This window comes from Miscanthus floridulus, chromosome 8 (assembly GCF_019320115.1).
Source record: "Miscanthus floridulus cultivar M001 chromosome 8, ASM1932011v1, whole genome shotgun sequence".
Lineage (NCBI taxonomy): Eukaryota > Viridiplantae > Streptophyta > Magnoliopsida > Poales > Poaceae > Miscanthus > Miscanthus floridulus.
This window is the reverse complement of record NC_089587.1, coordinates 169,839,462-169,858,159: the sequence shown is the minus strand read 5'-3', so window position 1 is coordinate 169,858,159 and position 18,698 is coordinate 169,839,462. Positions and strand designations below refer to the sequence as shown.

The 18,698-nt window shown below is 46.6% G+C and overlaps 1 protein-coding gene across 1 annotated transcript; it reads right to left on the bottom strand.

Annotated features, from left to right (window-relative positions):
* Positions 1 to 13,753: 13,753 nt before the first annotated feature.
* LOC136470165 (uncharacterized) lies at positions 13,754 to 14,317 on the bottom strand. Its single transcript, XM_066468104.1, has one exon. It carries the CDS (start codon positions 14,315 to 14,317, stop codon positions 13,754 to 13,756), a length of 564 nt encoding a protein of 187 aa, XP_066324201.1.
* Positions 14,318 to 18,698: the final 4,381 nt, after the last annotated feature.

Here is an 18,698-nt window from a genome sequence, read left to right as displayed (position 1 = left end):
AGGTCGAAATGTCCCTGTTCATTTCTGAATGGGGTCGGGTGAGGCCGCTGGGGCTCATTTCGGTTTTCCTCCCCTGGCTCTGTTTGACATGAGGTGGCCTCGAGCCCTTCATGGGCCAGCCTTCAAACTCCAGTTAGGCGTCGCTCATATTGAATGAAGCGGCTACCGCTCTGTGACGCGGCACAAAGCATTGGGATGCAATAATTTACATATGCAACGTTTGGATGTATGAATTTAGCATATAGTTTAATCGAAACGAAAGCGGGGGTCAGTAACGTTACCTTGGTGGTATGAGCCATGGGAGGTTCCTACCAAACGTGTCTGAGCCAGGTTCGAGTCCGACATTTTCAATGAGGCCGGTGTAACCAACATAAGTATCGCTACTTTTATTTTTGTCTCTTGGCGGTGATTCGAGCCGCTTGATTGATTTTTAAGCGATCTGTCAGCTTCCCCCTGAAGGGGGGGCTCTGCAGGTGGACCCCTCCAAACTCCTTGTGGGAAGGCAAGAGCTAAGGCTAGTAATGTGAGGAAATGTGAATGTGATTATGCTAGTAAATAAAAAACAACATAGCCGTCGGGGCGTAGGGTCTGTTGGTTCGTCCAGTTGTATTCATCGTTTTATTCCCACATGCTGTGCTTCCAGTTTTTTAAATGTAAGGAGGGGTCGGGCTAAGAGGGTGTTTAAACAAATAGGCGCCCTCGGTAGCCCCTGAGCGATGTCTGTGCCTCTGCCGTTGCTGGGGTTAGAGGCTCGGTAAAGAATTCAACACTCAAAGTAGGTAAATAGGGGTGCTTATCTTTCAATTGGTCGTTCATTGGTGGTTTTGCCTGGGCCGCCCGATCGACCTAGGAGGCCCGTTGGGCTCCCCTAGGATAGAGGTTGTAACACCTCTGGTGTTTTGACCTAATATTAAAATTTGACATGTCATCATATGCATTGCAAAGCATTCATATAGTATAAAGTTTTGAATGCATTCACTAAATAAGGTTTATTTCATAATGTTGTTATTTCATGTGATGTGATTCAAAACCCTAAATAAAGATCATGACTACAAGGGTCAAAATTCATGTGATCATGTGAGGTCATGTGTCATTTGACTCAAATAACCCTAATGGGCCATGCTACTGGTCAAAAATCAAAATCTAAGTAAAAGGAAGACAAATCAAATTTGAATTCATATTCAAATTATAAAAGTCCTTTTTGCCACTTTTGACTAATTCAAAATCCATGAGGAATTTGGGGTTGAGGCAAAAAGCAAAGTTGGAGATTATTTTATGTAGATCAACTTTGGTATTCAAAGTTTTTCAAGTTTACATATAAAATTTGGAGTAATTTTGAAATGATTCAAATGCTCAAATGCACCCCAAATTCAAATTTCAAAATGGAGGTAGAATTTGAAAATATTTCTAGAAGCAAAGTTGTAGAGTTTGAAAAATTGGACAACTTTCATTTTTGGAGATTTTCAACTTCTTTAGAAAATTTGGGAGTAATTTAAAAAAAATAGACTCAGTGGCAGTTCTGTAAATAATTCAAAAATTTGGATTTACATCACCGCTTACCGCCGGCGCCACGCCTCTGCCGCCGCCGAGCATTTTGTGCCGCTTCCTCGCGCCCTGGCATGTCTTCATAGCCGTGGCGTCTTCGTCGTGTGCTGTCGAAGCCAGACGAGCTTCTCCCGGCTATAAATAGCCGTACCGTCATCGTCCCTCTCCTCTTTTCCTGTCTCTGCTCGCCGCCAATGACCTCGCTGTGCTCGCAAAATTTGCCACCGTCGTAGCGTCTTGAGTCAGTAGCATCCGCCAGTAACTCTGCCTCATCTTCCTGCTCCTCCCAAGCCTGGTCGTGTTGCTCCTGGACGTCCAGCGCCACCACGTGACGTTGTCTTCCCCGAGTCCGGCCGAAGCTCCACCGCGACCCACCTCACCATGGCCAGGGCGATTCCGTACGCCTCCATCTGCACCAAGTACACCCTTGTGATCACGGTGAGCTTCGAAGCGTGATGCTCGCCTTTCTTTTGACTCTACTGCACCATAGCCATAGCTACGTCGACCGCCGCCGGGTCCATGCCGCCATGGCCGGCGTAGGGTTCTATCTGGTGTGCCTGTTGCTGATCTAAGGGTTGGGTTAGATTCACGACATGGTGTAGATCACGTTGGTACAGTCCATCTCACCGGAGAAGCACCGCCGGTGCATTTTGCTGATCGGAACTGACCACGCCGCCGTGCGTTAGCTTTGAGTCACTAACAGTGGGGCCTGGCTGTCAGAGCGAGTGAGGAAGAAGAACAGTGATGGTTTTTATTTCCTAAATTTGTGAATAGTATTGAAACTTTGGGAATTTGTAGGAAATTCATGATAGCTCCAAAAATTCTAAAATTTTGTGTGTAGCTTCTGTACATGTGCTAGTATGATTTAAAAATATGAAACTTGAAATTTGAATAAATTTTTAATGTTCAAATATTCAGTCCATTAATTGAAAAATGAAATTTCCATGATTTTTGTAGGTCACTGTATAATTCCAAAAATCATGAAATTTGTTTTGGTACACTAATTTGTCATGAGGAATCTTGCATAAAATTTTCAGGTCATTTGGAACAAGTTCATTTTTGGGCTTAATTCCAAATTAATTCAAAAATAAATAAAAACAAACCCTAAGTGTTTGATTAGTGTTGGATCTTGTTTTGGTCATGTTTTGTGACTAGTAGGGTTCCAAGATCCTTTTGGTCAAGTCACATGTGTGGTTCTTACTGATAGGGTTGCAGGTTGGTTTTGTTGGCTTGCACCTGTACCGAGAAATAAAATCATTTGCGGGTGTTTTTACATTTCATGTACCGTGAAAGCATCATGTTTACATTATCATCATGTTAAAGCATATGTTATCATTTTATGTAGAACCCGAGAACGAAACGATTCTAGTTGAGCAAGTTCTGGAAGAATCCTCGGTTGTCACGGGATTTGATAATTGTGGTACTAACCCAGAACCTAAGATCGTCAACGAAGGCAAGCCCCGGTTTATGCATTAAGCCCTTACCTTGTTTACTTTGAAAAGTTTATCACCTATGTTACTTATTGCATTAAGTTGTTTAATTCAAATGTTACCTACTTGATGCATTACCTACCTTGATAATTGTTTACCATCCTTGAAGATGTTTTCATTTACAAAGGCGTAGAATGCTTAGTATGCTTTATGGTAGGCTTTCAAAGTAAAAGTTTCGATACAATCAAAGATGGCATACTGGCCAAAGAAAGAAAGAATGTAGAATGAACTAGAGACTAGTCGGATAACTTATCTTGAATGTTGGGTAATGTTGCCGGCTATGTCACTTAAAGGCCACTCGTTGTGGATCTTCTGAACGAGACACTTTGTAGTACTGGTCACATACTCCGGTAAGCCTACTTTGGCTAATCCAATACTAAGACGAATGCCCATGCACTGGGAGTGGAGAGATGGCGGGAGTAGCGTGTACCCTCATGGCTAGAATGTGGCTGGATTTGAGGTGTACTGTGCTCTCGGGTGGCGTGGAGACGGCTTAGTATAGGAGGATCCGGTAGTGAGGTTGATACATGCAAGATTAAGTTCTACATATGTCGTGTGATAAGGAATCCCCAGCTAGGACTTGAATCAATTCGAATTACCGGTGCTTCGCGGATATGGAGACTCGATTCATTACAGAAGCAATGCAGGACTGGTCAATTACTAAAATATGAGAAAACAATGGAATGAGAAGGAATGGAATACGAGAAATGTACATTTAGTTTGAGATAATGAACAAAAGGTACTTAGTGGTAAAATTTGAAAATAGAATGAAGAATAGTAAGCTTTTGGCAAAGAACTTTTGAATCTTGCTACATCCTTACCTTGCCCCAAACCCCTGCATCTCTAAAGTCTTACACCCCGTTATGTCGGGTTAGTCTTGTTGAGTACTTTTGTACTCAGGGTTTGTTAACCCTTGTTGCAGGTGAGTCGCATGCACAGGCTTGTTTTGGTCCCTACTGCATGTCGGTGTTTGAAGTCAATAATGATGAGGAGTAATGAATGGTCTTTGGACAAGGCACTAGTTTGTATGATAAATAAAGTTAATGTAATATTACCCCGCTACTATGGTTGAAAGACACTTATGGTATTGTAAGTTTGAAAACAACTAGTTTATAACCTATGTTACTTTAAGACTTCCACTATCTTTTACTCTGATGTATATAGTTGAATAAACTATTGTAATCTACAATGACTGTGATTGGGATCCTATTTGAAAAGAGAATCATGGATGATTTGGGTTTCCCAAGGACACCCGACAGACCTGTTGAGTTGTTGGGAACTCATGTACGCTATCCGAGGTCTATTAAGACAATGATAGGTGCATGTGGGCCTGATTCCTTAGGAGGTTCTGCCACAGAGGTTCTATCGTTGGGTCATTCCATGGTCCTACTTAGGGAAGTGGAGAATCGCCTGCAGGTGAGCATGCCCCGATTCTCGTGTCCAGGGCACATTAGTGGCGGGCTATGCCTAGGTGACATTCTGGCTTACCAGGCAGCGTCCCATCGACCAGAGCATGTCCTATCGTTTTCGGCGCGTCCCCTCAGATTTCTGTCAGCATTGATTTCGCATTTGTATTGAATAGGGGAAGGCAGAAAGTTTTTCGTCCGAACCTTTCACTTTTCCTTAGCTGCTAAGCCCCCTCTTTAAATAGGGGGGGAAAGAGTTCTCACCCCACCTCCCCGCCAGCCTCTGAGCCGCCACCTCTTCTCCTTCCTTCTCACCGAATGCATCGGCTCCTAAGTAAGAGAGGGTAATGTCAGGAAGAGAAGAACTCATAGATCCACCTGTGAATCTGGAGCACGATGTCGAGCTGGAGGTCATCCAACATAGATGAGATGGTGTGGTTTGCCTATGTTGAGGAGGGGTCGCCGCTGCCGAAGGAGAAAAGGTGCTAGAAGGTGCTGAGCATCATCGATTTTGCCGCCGTTGTTAGGGTTGCGGCCAATGATGATGGTGTAGTCCCTAGGCATCCCGGTGGAGGCGCCGCTGTCGGGGTCATGGCTGATGACGATGGCATAGTCCCTGGGCGCCTCAGCAGAGGGACACCATAGTTGCCAGCGTGGTGCTTGTCATTGCAGATGACGGCACCTTTGAGGATCCCATGAAGCGATAGGACGTCGCTGATGGGGAGCAGTATGCGATGGCCATAGTAGATGAACTGGGCCGTGTACGTGCCTAGTCGTTGCCGATGGAGAGCTTGGCGTGGCGGCCGTAGTAGATGAATTGGGCCATGTACGTGCCCGGACATTGTCGATGGAGAGCTTGGCGTGGCAGCCGTAGTAGACGAACTGGGCCGTGTACATGCCCGAACGTTGCTGATGGAGAGCTTGGCGCAGCGATCGTAGTAGTACTTGTAGTAAAGCTAAGCAAAGACTATAATCGAATAAGTTTGGGGGAGCCCCCGAGTGAATAGTCCTTTGAATTTTAGGATTACATTAGTCCTTTGCGTGATAAAATCACTTTATAAGTGGTGAATTTGTGCAAAAATGAACAAATTTTCCATCTTTTGTTACGATAAATAGTTTTTCAGCTTCCTCTTTTTGTGAAGAGGTTTTGATGCCTTCCCATGGCCCAAGTTGCAAAAAACTAGGAATGCGGGTGAATTAGTTCTGATTATGCTGGTGAGCAAAGAGGTTGTAGCCGTTGGGGCGTGGGTCTCCCGTAGTCCTACCAGTTGTACTCAGAATTTGTTCCTGAAATCTTAGTTTTTAGGACTTGTTATGAGGAGAACCGAAAAACTTAGATAAAGTTTGCAAAGATAACGCAGGAAGTGTTTGCAAAATATGCTTGTATTATTTGTATCAGCCCCCGAGTGAGGTCCGGCCCCTCATGGTTTGCAGGGGTCAGATGTCACTAAAGATCAGGGATTTGTAAGGACAAAAACTAATAAGAAAAAACATGTGTTTATTTAAGGGTAAAAACAATGTAGCTGCTCGATGTTCCAGGCGTTGGTGAAGACCTCGCCGTTGATGGTTTTCAACTTGTAGGCGCCTAGGCAGAGTACTTCTGCGACGACGTACAGCCCCTCCCAAGGCTAGGAGAGCTTGTGGTGGTCCTTGTTGCTCTGCACGAGGCAGAGGATGAGGTCCCTGATGTTGAAGGCTTAGTCCCACACCCATCGGCTATGGTACCATCGCAATGCTTGCTGGTACCTAGTGGAATGGAGGAGGGCGATGTCGCGGGCTTCGTCTAGCTAGTCCATGGCATCTTGGTGGGATGCCTCGGCCCCCTGTTCATCATATGCTCTGATTCTTGGTGCTCCATAGTCAAGGTCCGTTGGGAGAACGGCCTCAGAACCATAGACCATGAAGAAGGGTGTGTAGCCGATGGCCCGGCTAGGAGTTGTCCTTAGGCTCTAGAGCACCGCCGGGAGCTCAGCAAGCCAGCGCATGCCGAACTTGTTCAACCGGTTGAAGATCCTGGGCTTAAGGCCTTACAGGAGCATGCTATTTGCGCGCTCGACCTGCCCATTCGTCCAGGGGTACGCGACGGCTGCCTAATCGATCCGGATGTGTTGTTCATCACATAATTGAATGAATTTCCTATCGGTGAACTGCGTGTCATTATCTATGATGATGGAGTTTGGTACTCCAAAGTGATGGATGATGTCGAAGAAGAACAGCATAGCTTGCTCGGATTTGATCATGGAATTCGGTCAAGCTTCGATCCACTTCATAAACTTGTCTATGGTGACAAGTAGATGGGTGAAGCCCTCGGGTGCCTTTTTGAGTGGCCCAACCAGGTCGAGCCCCTAGACCATGAAGGGCCACGTGATGGGGATCATCTAGAGCGCCTGGGCCGAGAGGTGAGTCTGCTGAGCATAGTATTGACACCCTTCGCAGGTGCATACAATTTGCTCGACGTCGGCTACTGCGGTGGGCCAGTAGAAGCCCTGTCGGAACATGTTTCCGACCAAGGTCCTTGGCATGGCATGGTGATCGCAGACCCCACCGTGGATGTCGCTCAGCAGAAGTCTTCCCTATTCGTTGGGGATGCAGAGCTGTAGGATCCGATGTGGCTCCATTTATAGAGTTCATCTTCTACAAGAACAAAGGACTTGGCACAGCGTGCGAGCCGTCGGGCTTCCGTCTTGTCCGCTGGTAGTGTGTCATGGAGGAGGTAGTCGAGGTAAGGCATTCTCTAGTCGTTGTGAGGGTCGGGCTCTGCTGCTAGATCCTCTTCAAGCTCCATGACCTCGGGGTCGGGCGGAGTAGTCGGCGGGTCGGCCTCCGGGGTCGGATTAGATGGGCCATTGTCGGCCTGTTCTGTCATAGAACCGACCAATTTATAAGAGTACAAGTACAATGGCAGCCCACAAGCGGTCGCACTGTTATACTTGAAGCCATATAAACCCGGTAGTCCATCGAGTACCACAACGGGTCTCGATAAATGATTTACAACAACCAAGATCGTACATGATTCAATATACATGTCACATATTACATAAAGTTCATAGATACATTTCCATCATCAGAGAATGAAACAGAGTTATTACAAACCGAGTTTGATAGATAAAAGCAGAAGCAAATTAAGTTTTGAAGGTAAAGTTTCCAACATAGTTTAATACAGTGTCGAAATAGGATCATAGTCCACAAAAGCAAGTAGAGGGATTAATAAAGAAGCCTGCCCAAGGCTTACTCCTCATCCACAGCGAGATAGAAGCAACTCTAGCAATAACCATGATACACAGTGCCATCTACAACAATGGAAAATAAAACCCTGAGTATGAGAAGGTACTCAGCTAGACTTACCCATCATAACTAGAACTAAAATGACTCCAAGGATCATGCAAGGCTGTATAAGTGGAGATAGCTTGACAACATTTTGTATAAAAGTGATTAACTCAGTTATACAATTATGATTCCGTTATCAAGTTAATTATAACTATCCATCTCTAACATGTGGTATCTCATTTTAAAAGCATACAATAGGACCATAGCAGGTATTGTAATTCCATAATCATTCGAACCATCATGTTCCATAACATAGTTACTACGATGCTGGGACTAGCCAAGTTTCTCACTATCCGGGAGAGACGGCGATTCGAATCGATTTCAACCAGCTGGGAATTTATTCCGAACACAAACCCAGACAGACTAGATCATTAGTCGCCTTAGGTCACCTTTGGTACAACTTAGGTACACATTTTGCGGGTTCATACCGCGTCGCACAGTCGGGGACACCAAATGCCAGGATGTGCAGGACTACCCTGCCCTTGGGCTCAGTTTGGCTCCCTACAAGGAGTGCACAACAAAACGGGGCTTGGCCTGAGTTGAGCTACTCGGCTTCACGGTCGGAACGAGTTATCCGGCCAGCTAAGTGATAGGCATGCGTTCAATCTTGTCAGAAGCGCCAACAACGGTACGGTCCTTAATCTGCACAGATGGAATCACATGAGTAAGCCTACACATAGACTCTGCCTAGCCTTGATTTCCATCACTCCATGGTTCTGTTCCATGATAGCAAATATAGCCAACCGTGCTCCGGTACCAACCTATATCTCGCAGGTGACAGGAAATCACCCGACTTCTACCGGTCTAAGCATGGCTAAGCATATATTCGATCCTGGACCTACACAGGGTTAACGGTGTATATATCTAGATAAGAAATTTATATGCATCAAGTGGTTCCATTCAACTCTTATAACCTAATGCAACAATCATAAGAATTTAAGAAATCATTTGTAAAATATTGGGAGACTTAGAATGCTCCGGGACTTGCCTTTCAGAAAGGACGTGGGGCGGTGATCAGCACACTCTAGAAGCTCTTCAGGAATCTGTTCCTCTCCTTCGGGAGCTGCGTCTTGAGGATTCTCTGGCTGGTCCCCTTCCTCTACTTCGTCGAACTCCAGCAACGTCATTTCTTCCTCCAATCCTAGATGCATGAATATGGCATAAGGTATTGCGAATGCATATATGTTGACAAGTATAATATGATGATACATGATGAATGCATTCTTGTAAGAAATCTTAACATCATGGTACTGAAGTAATAACAATTGTATTGTGTTTTACTGAGTAGGTGCATATCTCTTCTTGATTATTTAATTAACTACTTTAACAATTCATGTACCACACTACAAAACAGCAGCTAATTATTTTACTCATAACTGCAGTTCTGCTTATCCAAATGCAGTGATCTTAGACTTTCTAGAAAGCTTATAAAATTGCCTATAACTCTTATTTAATCACCAAAAGCTAATTCACAACTTATCTTAACCAAAACAGACAAGCAACCCAATGCTGTCCAGAAATTCCAGAGAGCAAGCAATTCGGAAACACTAACTTTGAACAGCCATAACTCCTAAACCCTTTGGTCTATGGTCCTGAAATTTTAACACAAGATACATGAAGAAGTTTTCTACAACTTTGTTACTAACCATTTTTACAGCAAACCCCATTTTCACCATGCAACATACCAACTACCAAATCTATCCGAAAACCCACTCAATTCAAATTATAAAGCAACAATACTTCTACTTCATATAAGTATTCAAATTTTTACAACACAAAGTCTACCAACAGTGCAAGCATACCAAATACACTCAAGAGAACATAATGGTAAAGCCCAAAATATTTATTTAATTTCCTTTATCATTTTATTCAAATACTTAGGTTAAATAATAAACCTATACTAAATGTGTACCATAAATTCTCAAAACTTTACAGTGCCTTACTAATGCTATCAAAAGACTACTGTAATAGTTTCATGCCATTTTACTAAGTAGAACATTCTATATAAAAATGACAAGACAGAAAGGCTTAAAATAGCATAATTAGAAAACCCTAGTGAAAAGTGTCAAGCAATAGATGTTATATTTTTCTTAGCATCCATATGGTACTAGGATAACCTCCAACAAATTTCATGAATATTGGATTCATAAATAATTTATAAAAATTCATACAAGGATTTCCTATTTATAAAAGAAAAATCTATAACTACAAATCTATACATGCACTGATTGTCAAATTTTTACCAGAGCTCATACATGTCAAGAATAGCGTACCACAAAACTTTCATAATTTTTGGAGCACAGGAACTCTAGATATTGATTAAACAAGTTTACATACATTCAAAAACACATTCCAAGTTTCAATTTAAATCCTCCAAAAATTCTACTACTAGTGTCAAGATTATATTTTTCCTAAATACTACACTTCCTCAAGGATACTACAAAATTTATTCCACAATTTTGAATCTACATAACTAGAGATATAAATATTACAAAACAGCATGAAATCTTGAATCAAATGAACTATCCTACTCCCTACTGTCGCTGACCGGTAGGACCCACGAACTAGTGACCCACTTGTCAGTGAAACAAAATAGAGCGGCAGCGCTATACGATGCTGGCGTAGCCAGAGCTCGTCGCTGGTGAGTTCACCGGTGGTGCCATCTACACGTCATGACCCCCACGACCTCCCAGACCTATTGACCTACTTGGCCGAGCCTACCGTCGGAGCTAGGCACGGCGGCGGCCTTCATGGTGGCACGGCGGAGCTGGACGATGGCGCTACGCCGGTGGAGGCCACGGCGAAGCAATCTAAAGCACGGCCGAGCTTCTATGGACTCAGGTGAACCTAGTGCACAAGATTGCACGGCCAATGGTGGAGGGAGGTGCTCCAGCCATGGTGACGGGCGCGGCGGTGATGCTCCGGCGAGCTCGTGCGCGGTGCTAGGGCTTACCGAGCATGGTCAACGAGCACGGGTGGATGTGGCGAGTCACAGGGGTGCTGGTGGAGCAGCTGCAGTGGTGGAGAAGCGAAGGGGGCGAGCTGGCATCAGCAATGGCGACGGCGGTGCTCGGTGCTGAGGCAGTTGCTCCTGCGGGCAAAGATGGAAGCCGAGGAAATGGAAATGGCAAGTGCGCTCAGTGCGGGCGGGTGCTGGGGGTGATGTAGTGCGCGTTGGCCCGCCTTGGCCGCACTGGGTAGGGCACCGGTGATGCGCGGCCATTGCTGGCCACCACGCAGCGTGCGAGCCCTGCTGATGTCAGCCACTGAAACCAGCGTTTCGAATTGGATTCAGTTCATTCAGTGAACCAATGCTAAGCCTGACGACGTAATTTGCAATGAAGAAAACTCCAAGACCGTGGACTTTCAGCAAAAATTTCCTACACCAAAGTTGAAGCCTAATGTACCAGCTCCAATTCTTATTAAAGAATCATGTGCTAATTTGCAACCAAAACTGAGTTACATCATCCCCAAAGTCGGCTTGTCAGCCTGTCAGTTCCAAATGACTTAGAAAAAAATGCTGAGTGTTGAAATTGTTGTTTTGCTAATTTTTGTGAGCTCCAAAAGACTAAGCTATGCACCTTATCATCTCATGACCCAAAAATAAAAGTTGTTCCCCATATCAAATACTACAACTTTGCTTTAGTGACCACCTCCATGCAAGGTCTCTAGCACATAGTTCAAACTTGGTCAAACATGTTACATTCAAATGATGGTATACCTTCAAACTAGGGCTTAATGACCTATTTGACCCTAACCATGAATATCAAAGTTGTTCATAATGATACTCTAAACATGTTTAAGCTAATTGCAAGGTCACCCAATCATTTCATGCATTGGTCACACATAGGGCTATCCAGGTCAACACATGTAACATTACTTAAGTGCTTGACCATGAAAGGTGACATTCATGAACCATGTTCCCTTTGCTAAATTAAGTGTTGCTAATATGTTTTTGTGACCCATATTAATCAATTACATGTTTACACTCATGATCATATGCATATAAACACGGAAACATGAAATAATAAGAAATGTTGCATATGTTTCAATCAAATGTTTGAAGTGTAAATGCTTATATATGAATGCTTGATGATCATGCTCATGCTATGCAAATCAAGTTATGCAAGGCTAACACCTAGGGTGTTACATATTCTGACCCCTCGTAGCGCACCGAGGGCTTGTGTTGATCGTTGGCGAAGACACCCATCACACTGGCTCTCGGCCAGATGCTGCTTTCGCGAGTGCATCGACTGCTTCGTTGAGGCACCTTGGGATGTGATTGAGCTCAAGGCCATCGAATCTGTCTTCTAGTCATTGGACTTCTTGGCAGTATGCCACCATCTTGGTGTTGTGGCATCTTGACTCCTTCATGACCTGGTCGATGACCAGCTGGGAGTCGCCCCTGATGTCGAGGCGTTGGATGCCCAGCTCGATGGCGATTCATAGGCCATTGATGAGCGCTTCGTATTCTGTGATATTGTTTGATGAGGGGAAATGGAGCCAAACCATGTAAATGTGGACCCCGAGGGGTGACACGAAGACTAGTCCCACGTCGACGCCCTTTTTCATCAGCGATCCATTAAAGTACATCGTCCAGTATTCTTGATCGACGACTACTGGTGGCATCTGGACTTCAGTCCACTCCACGATGAAGTCAGCCAGCACCTGGGATTTGATCGCCGTTCGGGAGGCATAAGTAATGCCCTGATCCATCAGCTCAAGCGCCCACTTTGCGGTTCTTCTCGTAGCGTCCTGGCTATGAACAACCTCACCGAGGGGGAACGACATCACGACTGTCACATGGTGTGACTCAAAGTAGTGACATAGCTTCCTTTTGGTGATGAGGATGATGTAGAGGAGTTTCTGGATTTGGAAGTAGCGGGTTTTGGAGTCGGATAATACCTTGCTGATGAAATATATAGGGCACTACACCTTGAAGGCGTGCCCCTCTTCTTCCTGCTCTACTACTAAGGCGGCGCTGACCACTTGTGTGGTGGCCGCTATGTACAGTAGGAGGGATTCTCTGTTGCTTGGAGGAACCAGGACTGGGGGTTTGGTCAGAAATAGCTTGACCATGTCAAGCGCCTCCTGGGCCTTGGCTTTCCACTCGAAGCGATCGGATTTCTTCAAGAGTCGATAAAGGGAGAGTCCTTATTCACCGAGGCATGAAATGAATCGGCTGAGGGTGGCGAGGCACCCTGTGATCCACTGAACCCCTTTTATGTTCTGGATCGGGCCCATCCTTATGATGGCTAAGATTTTCTCTGGGTTGGCTTTGATGCCGCGCTCAGAGACAATGAAGCTGAGCAGTCCATTTGCCCAGAGTTTTGCAAAGGTTTGTTCAAGGTTGGCGACAAGGTGGTAGGCCCATTTGGACTTAACTATGATGTCATCGACGTAGGCCTCAATGGTCCACCTAATGAGGTCCCTAAAGCAGTTGAGCATACAGCACTGGTAAGTTGCCCCTACGTTCTTCAGACCGAACGGCATTGTAATGTAGTAGAATGATCCAAAGGGGGTGATAAAAGACGTCGTGAGCTGGTCGGACTCTTTCATCATGATCTGGTGGTAGCCGGAGTATGCGTTAAGGAAGCAGAGGGTTTCGCACCCTAAGGTGGAATAGACTATTTGGTCTATGCGTGGCAAAGGAAATGGGTCCTTCGGGCATGCCTTATTGAGGCCTATGTAATCGACACACATCCTCCATTTCTCGCCCTTCTTTCGCATAAGAACGGGATTTGCTAGCCACTCTGGGTGGTGTACTTCCCTGATGAACCCAGCAACCAACAGTTTTGCTATCTCTTCACCGATGGCCCTGTGTTTTTCCTCGTTGAAGTGGCGCAGGCGTTGCTTCACCGGCTTGGAGCCTGGGTGGATTTTCAAGGTATGCTCGGTGACCTCCCTTGGGATGCCTAGCATATCTGAGGGTTTCCATGCAAAGATGTCTTTGTCATCGTGGAGGAAGTCGACGGGCGCGCTTTCCTATTTGGAGGAGAGCGCAGTTCTGATGTGGACTTTTTTGCCCTCGGAGCTGCTAGGGTCCACGAAGACCTCCTTGGACCCTTCCACTGATTCGAAGGATCCAGATGACCTCTTTGTGTCTAGTGCTTCTTCAATGACCTCCTCCCTGAGGGTGGTGAGTTCTTCAAAGGCGATGACTACTGTGGCATGGCCGCAGCATTCGACTGCGCACTCGTAAGCATGACGGAAGGAGGTGCCGACGGTGATGACCCCATGGGGGCTCGGCATCTTTAGCTTGAGGTATGTATAGTTGGGGATGGCCATGAACTTTGTGTAGCATGGACATTCGAGGATGGCGTGGAAGGTTTTGGGGAACCCTACCACGTCGAAGGTGAGGGTCTTAGTCTTGTAATTGGACTGATCCCCGAAAGTGATGGGCAGATCAATCTGCCCCAGCGGTACGGCCTGTCTACCGGGCATGACGCCATGGAAAGGTGCTCGGATGGGGCAGAGCTTTGTTTGGTCAACGCCCATCTTTTCGAGTGTCTTGGCGTACATGATGTTGAGGTCGCTGCCTCCGTCCATCAGTACTTTCATGAGTCGCTTTGGGCCGATGATCGGATTGACAACAAGTGGGTACCTTCCCGGGTGTGGGATGGTATCTGGATGGTTGGTCTAGTTGAAGGTTATGGTGAATTCTAACCACCGGAGGAAGGCAGGTGTGGCCGGTTCGGTCGTATAGACCTCATGGCGCATGACCTTCTAGCGGCATTTGGAGTCATAGGTCGTTGATCCTTCGAAGATCATGAGGGCACCGTTCAACGTTGGGAAGGCATCATCCTTCTCCTCGACATGATCTATGGGGGCAGGTTCCTTCCCCTGCTCCCCTTTGTTGAGGCCTCTGGACAAGTATTTGCGCATGAGACCACAATCCTTGTACAGATGTTTGGCCAGGAAAGCATGGTTTGGGCATGGCCCCTTGAGCATTTTCTCAAAGTGGTTCGGAGCGCCCTTCATGGGCTTTTGGCCACCCTTGCGATTGGTAGTGGCTAGGAAACCCTTCTTTTGGTGGTATGGTTGGAGGCGCCTTTGCTGGTGTCCTCGTCCTGCCTCGCCTTGCCGTTGGAATGGTCAAAGATGGCTCCAACTGCCTCCTCTCCTGAGGCATGGCTGGTGGCAATGTCTAGGAGCTCCTTGGTGGTCCATGGGCCCCTGCGCCCTAGCTTGTGAACCAAAGACTCGCAGGTTGTCCTAGATAGGAAGGCTCCTATCATGTCGGCATCGGCGATGTTAGGGAGCTCGTTGCACTACCAGGAGAAGTGCTGGATGTACCCGTAGAGGGTTTCATTGGCCTTTTGATGGCAGTTCTTGAGGTACCATGGGTTTTTGGGGTGTTTCTACATGCCCTGGAAGTTCCCCACGAAGATCTCTATCAGATCCGCCCAACTTTGAATAGTGTTGGATGGTAGGTGCTCCAACCACGCTCATGCCAAATCGGCCAAGAATAGTGGGAGATTGCGAATAATGAAATCGTCATCACTCGCACCACCGGCTTGACATGCAAGCCGATAGTATTCGAGCCAAAGCCCGGGGTTTGTTTCCCTAGAATATTTAGGGATATTGGTAGGCAGTTGGTACCTTGGTGGAAAGGTAGCATTGAGGATGTGTCAGCCGAAGGCCTGAGAGCCTGGCAGGTCGGGGCTCGAGCTCTGGTCCGCGCCACTGTCATAGCATCCGCCGCATCAAGGATGGTAGCCGCGATGGGCTCCTTCCCCTGCGTCACCGTGGGTGCACCTATGGGCGTCGATGGTGCTACGCACGTCGCGGTCGTGGCTGAGACGTTGATGTACCGGGACAACAGTGTGCTACCTACCGCCTGGCGGTGTCTAGTGAATGGATGCATCCTTGGTGGGATGCACCGAGGGTGTGCACTGGCTGGCGTTGGGCTCGCATCATCGAGACAACAAGCTTTCCGCCTGCTGCGCCACCGCATGCTCGAGCAACGTGCGAATTTCTCGGCGGGCTCGGTGATCCTAGGACGTCGCGGCCTCTTGAAGGCCATGCAGCAAGGCTGTCATAGCGGTGATGTTTTGGCTCGCTCGAGTGAAGTGAGGGAGGGTCCCGTCATCGGTGAGGATCCTCTGGTGTACAGTGCGGGTTGTGGCACGCATGCGCCCACTGTTTTCGTGGTGTTTGATCTCGCGATTGATGTCCGCATACTCTCGGATGAGCCCTTGTCTGGCCTCATCAATCTCTAGCTTGCGGGCTCTCAGCTGCTCCATCCTCAAGTGAGATGGTGCCACTGCCTCCCCCCCCCCCAGACCTACCATCAGGGTTGCTTGTTGGGGTAGCCTCTTCCCCGAAGACGCTTTTGATGTGCCCCTTGAGGGTTTGCGCCATGAAGCATTCCCAGGAAGGGTGATGGCTCCCCCTGCTGGAGTCAGAGCTGGAGGATGATCCTGGCTCCTCCATGAGGAGTCTGTGGAGAGTCTCCATATCATGTTCAATTGTCCCCACGAACTCGTTGTCCATCGGTGGCTAAACCATGCGTAGTGCTAGAAAGTGGCCAGCGGTCGCCGTGGTGTTGTGGAGACTGAACAGAAACGCTGTCAGGGCGCTCTGCATGTGGTGTTCCGAAGAGAGGGTGGTGTAGTGTGGGGCGTCCCTAGATGATAGGGGTCCAAGGGAGTCACTAGGCTAGCCCTCAAGCCTCTAGTGGCTGAAGCTGATGGAAGGGAGAGACTAGACGGTCGTGTGGGCCAACACTAGCTCTCCTCCCAGTGTGACGATGAAATCTAGGTCACCGAAACACACGTGTGCACCCGGGACCAAGCTAATTGCGTGGTTGGCCATCCGAGGCCTGATTTGTAATGCGCAAAGGCCCCTACCTGGCGTGCCAACTGTCGGTGTTTCAAACAAGCACCGGCAAGTAAATTTATAGTGATGTGCGTTAGGCCCAGATGGTGTGCTAAAGGACACAAGATTTATACTGGTTCGGGCTAAATGTCCCTATGTCCAGTCTATTGCTGCTCATGTTATTAGCACCAAAAATGGTTCATAGTAGGGGGTACAAATGGTCGAGAGAGGGACTGGTCCCAAGTCTCTGATGGAAGGGTCGAAAGGATGCCAAGAGCTTGGAAGCAGCTTGACTGTGTGTTATGTGTGTTGTGTTGTCCAAAGTCTGTCCCTTTGTTGGAGGAAGCACATCCCCTTTTATAGATGAAGGGGACGGCTTTACAAGTGAGAGGGCAAGGGTGCGTACGCTACCCAGCCTTGTTGTCCACGTCTACCAAGCCTTGTTGTCCATTCTGGCGGGTGCGAGAGAATGGTAAGCGCCTACAATACTGTCGATGCCACTGTAGAATGTCAGGATGGCTACAAAGTTGTAACATCCCTGATGTTATAAAGTACTTAAAAGGTGATCATGTCATCATTATGTATAATCATCATGTATCAACTCAGGAATGCATTTCATGTTTAATTTATAGCATGTAAATGTTGTTATGAAGTGTGTTATATGTTACATGAAATAATAGTGATTAAGAAACTTTGTGAATTTTAATGTGGGAATCTATTAAACAATTCAAATTCTTCCTTAATAAAAGTTTAATAATTTTTTTTGCAATGCTTGGTGTGAATAATGTTTTATAATAATATGTGTTGACTTGTATGGATGAATCAATTTCAGAACATTTGTGTTTAATTGGATTTCTGAAAACCCGAATTTCCAGCATTTAAAGTTTACCCTGGAAAACTCATTTCAAAATCTAAGCACATTTTGGGGTTGAGCCTAAAAGCAAAAGTGTAGAGCTTGTCGAGTTGTACAAAGTTGGTTTTTGGAGTTTTCAAAGTTGTTTTATGAAATTTGAAGTAATTTGAAAAGGCGTGATTCTTTAAATGTCCCCTTTTTGAATTCAAACATGCATTTCAAAATGTAGACCGAATTAGGGGGTGGTTATAAAAGCAAAGTTGTAGAACTTTTGTTTTTGAACAACTTTTATTTTTGGAGATTTTTGAGTTACCATATAAAATTTGGAGTAAATTGGCAAATTAAGCGAGTGGCAATTCTGTAATTTCGGTGAACAGTAACCGTGGAAGCCAACTCACCGACGGCGAGCTTCGATTGTCTTCCAGTCGTCGTCGTGGCTGCCTTCGGCTCTGTACTGGCTTGGAGAAGCTTTTGCGCGTTGTCTTCGTGTCCTTGGCCACGTTATAAAGCCAGTCATTGTCGCCGTTCTCCTCCTTTCAACTCCTCTGTTTTTTCCGCCGCCATGGCCGCCGAGCTCCACCTCTCCGTGGCCAGAGCACTCTGGTGCCTATCTCCTCCTTCCGAGTATGGTTCTGAGCTCTCCGTGATGCTGTGTAGCTCGTTAACTTATTCGTTTTACCTCTACCGCACTGAGCACGCGGGAACGACATCGCCGCCGTTCACGCCGTGGCCATCCGTCGTGGCCGCCGAGCTCGCTTCTGCCGTGGCTGGCCTACTCCGGCTGCTCTCACTCATTTCTCTCTCTTGTTTTGTGCTTACCTCTGTGCCGTGATGCTCACAAGCAAACCGGTTGCTCATCTTGTCCACAGGACACGTCGAAACGCAGCCTGCCACCATGTCCGCCGTTGTAGATCACCGGTGCACATGGGCAGCCCTTCACCGGCCATCTCCGGCAACAATTCATCCACACACGGGTGTGCACAGGTCCTTGCTTGCTCCAGCACCTCTCCTTCGCCGCCTGTGAGCATCATCCGACCGGAAATCGAGCTTCTCCGGCATCCTCTGTTCTTTAAAATCACGACCAGGGACTTCGTCTTCAAATTCGAGATTTGTGAGGGGCTTTTCTGTGAACCGCAGACTCATATGAATAGTGCCTTTTGGACCTGTTTGCTTTGAAATCGGCTGGAACTTTGAAAATTCATAGGAAATTTGTAAAATAGAAAATGAGGACTTTTTGGAATCCTTGTGAAATTGTCT

Excerpts from the sequence above, each read along its gene's own strand:
- LOC136470165 (XM_066468104.1), bottom strand. The coding sequence starts at position 14,317 with ATGGACGGAGGCAGCGACCTCAACATCATGTACGCCAAGACACTCGAA.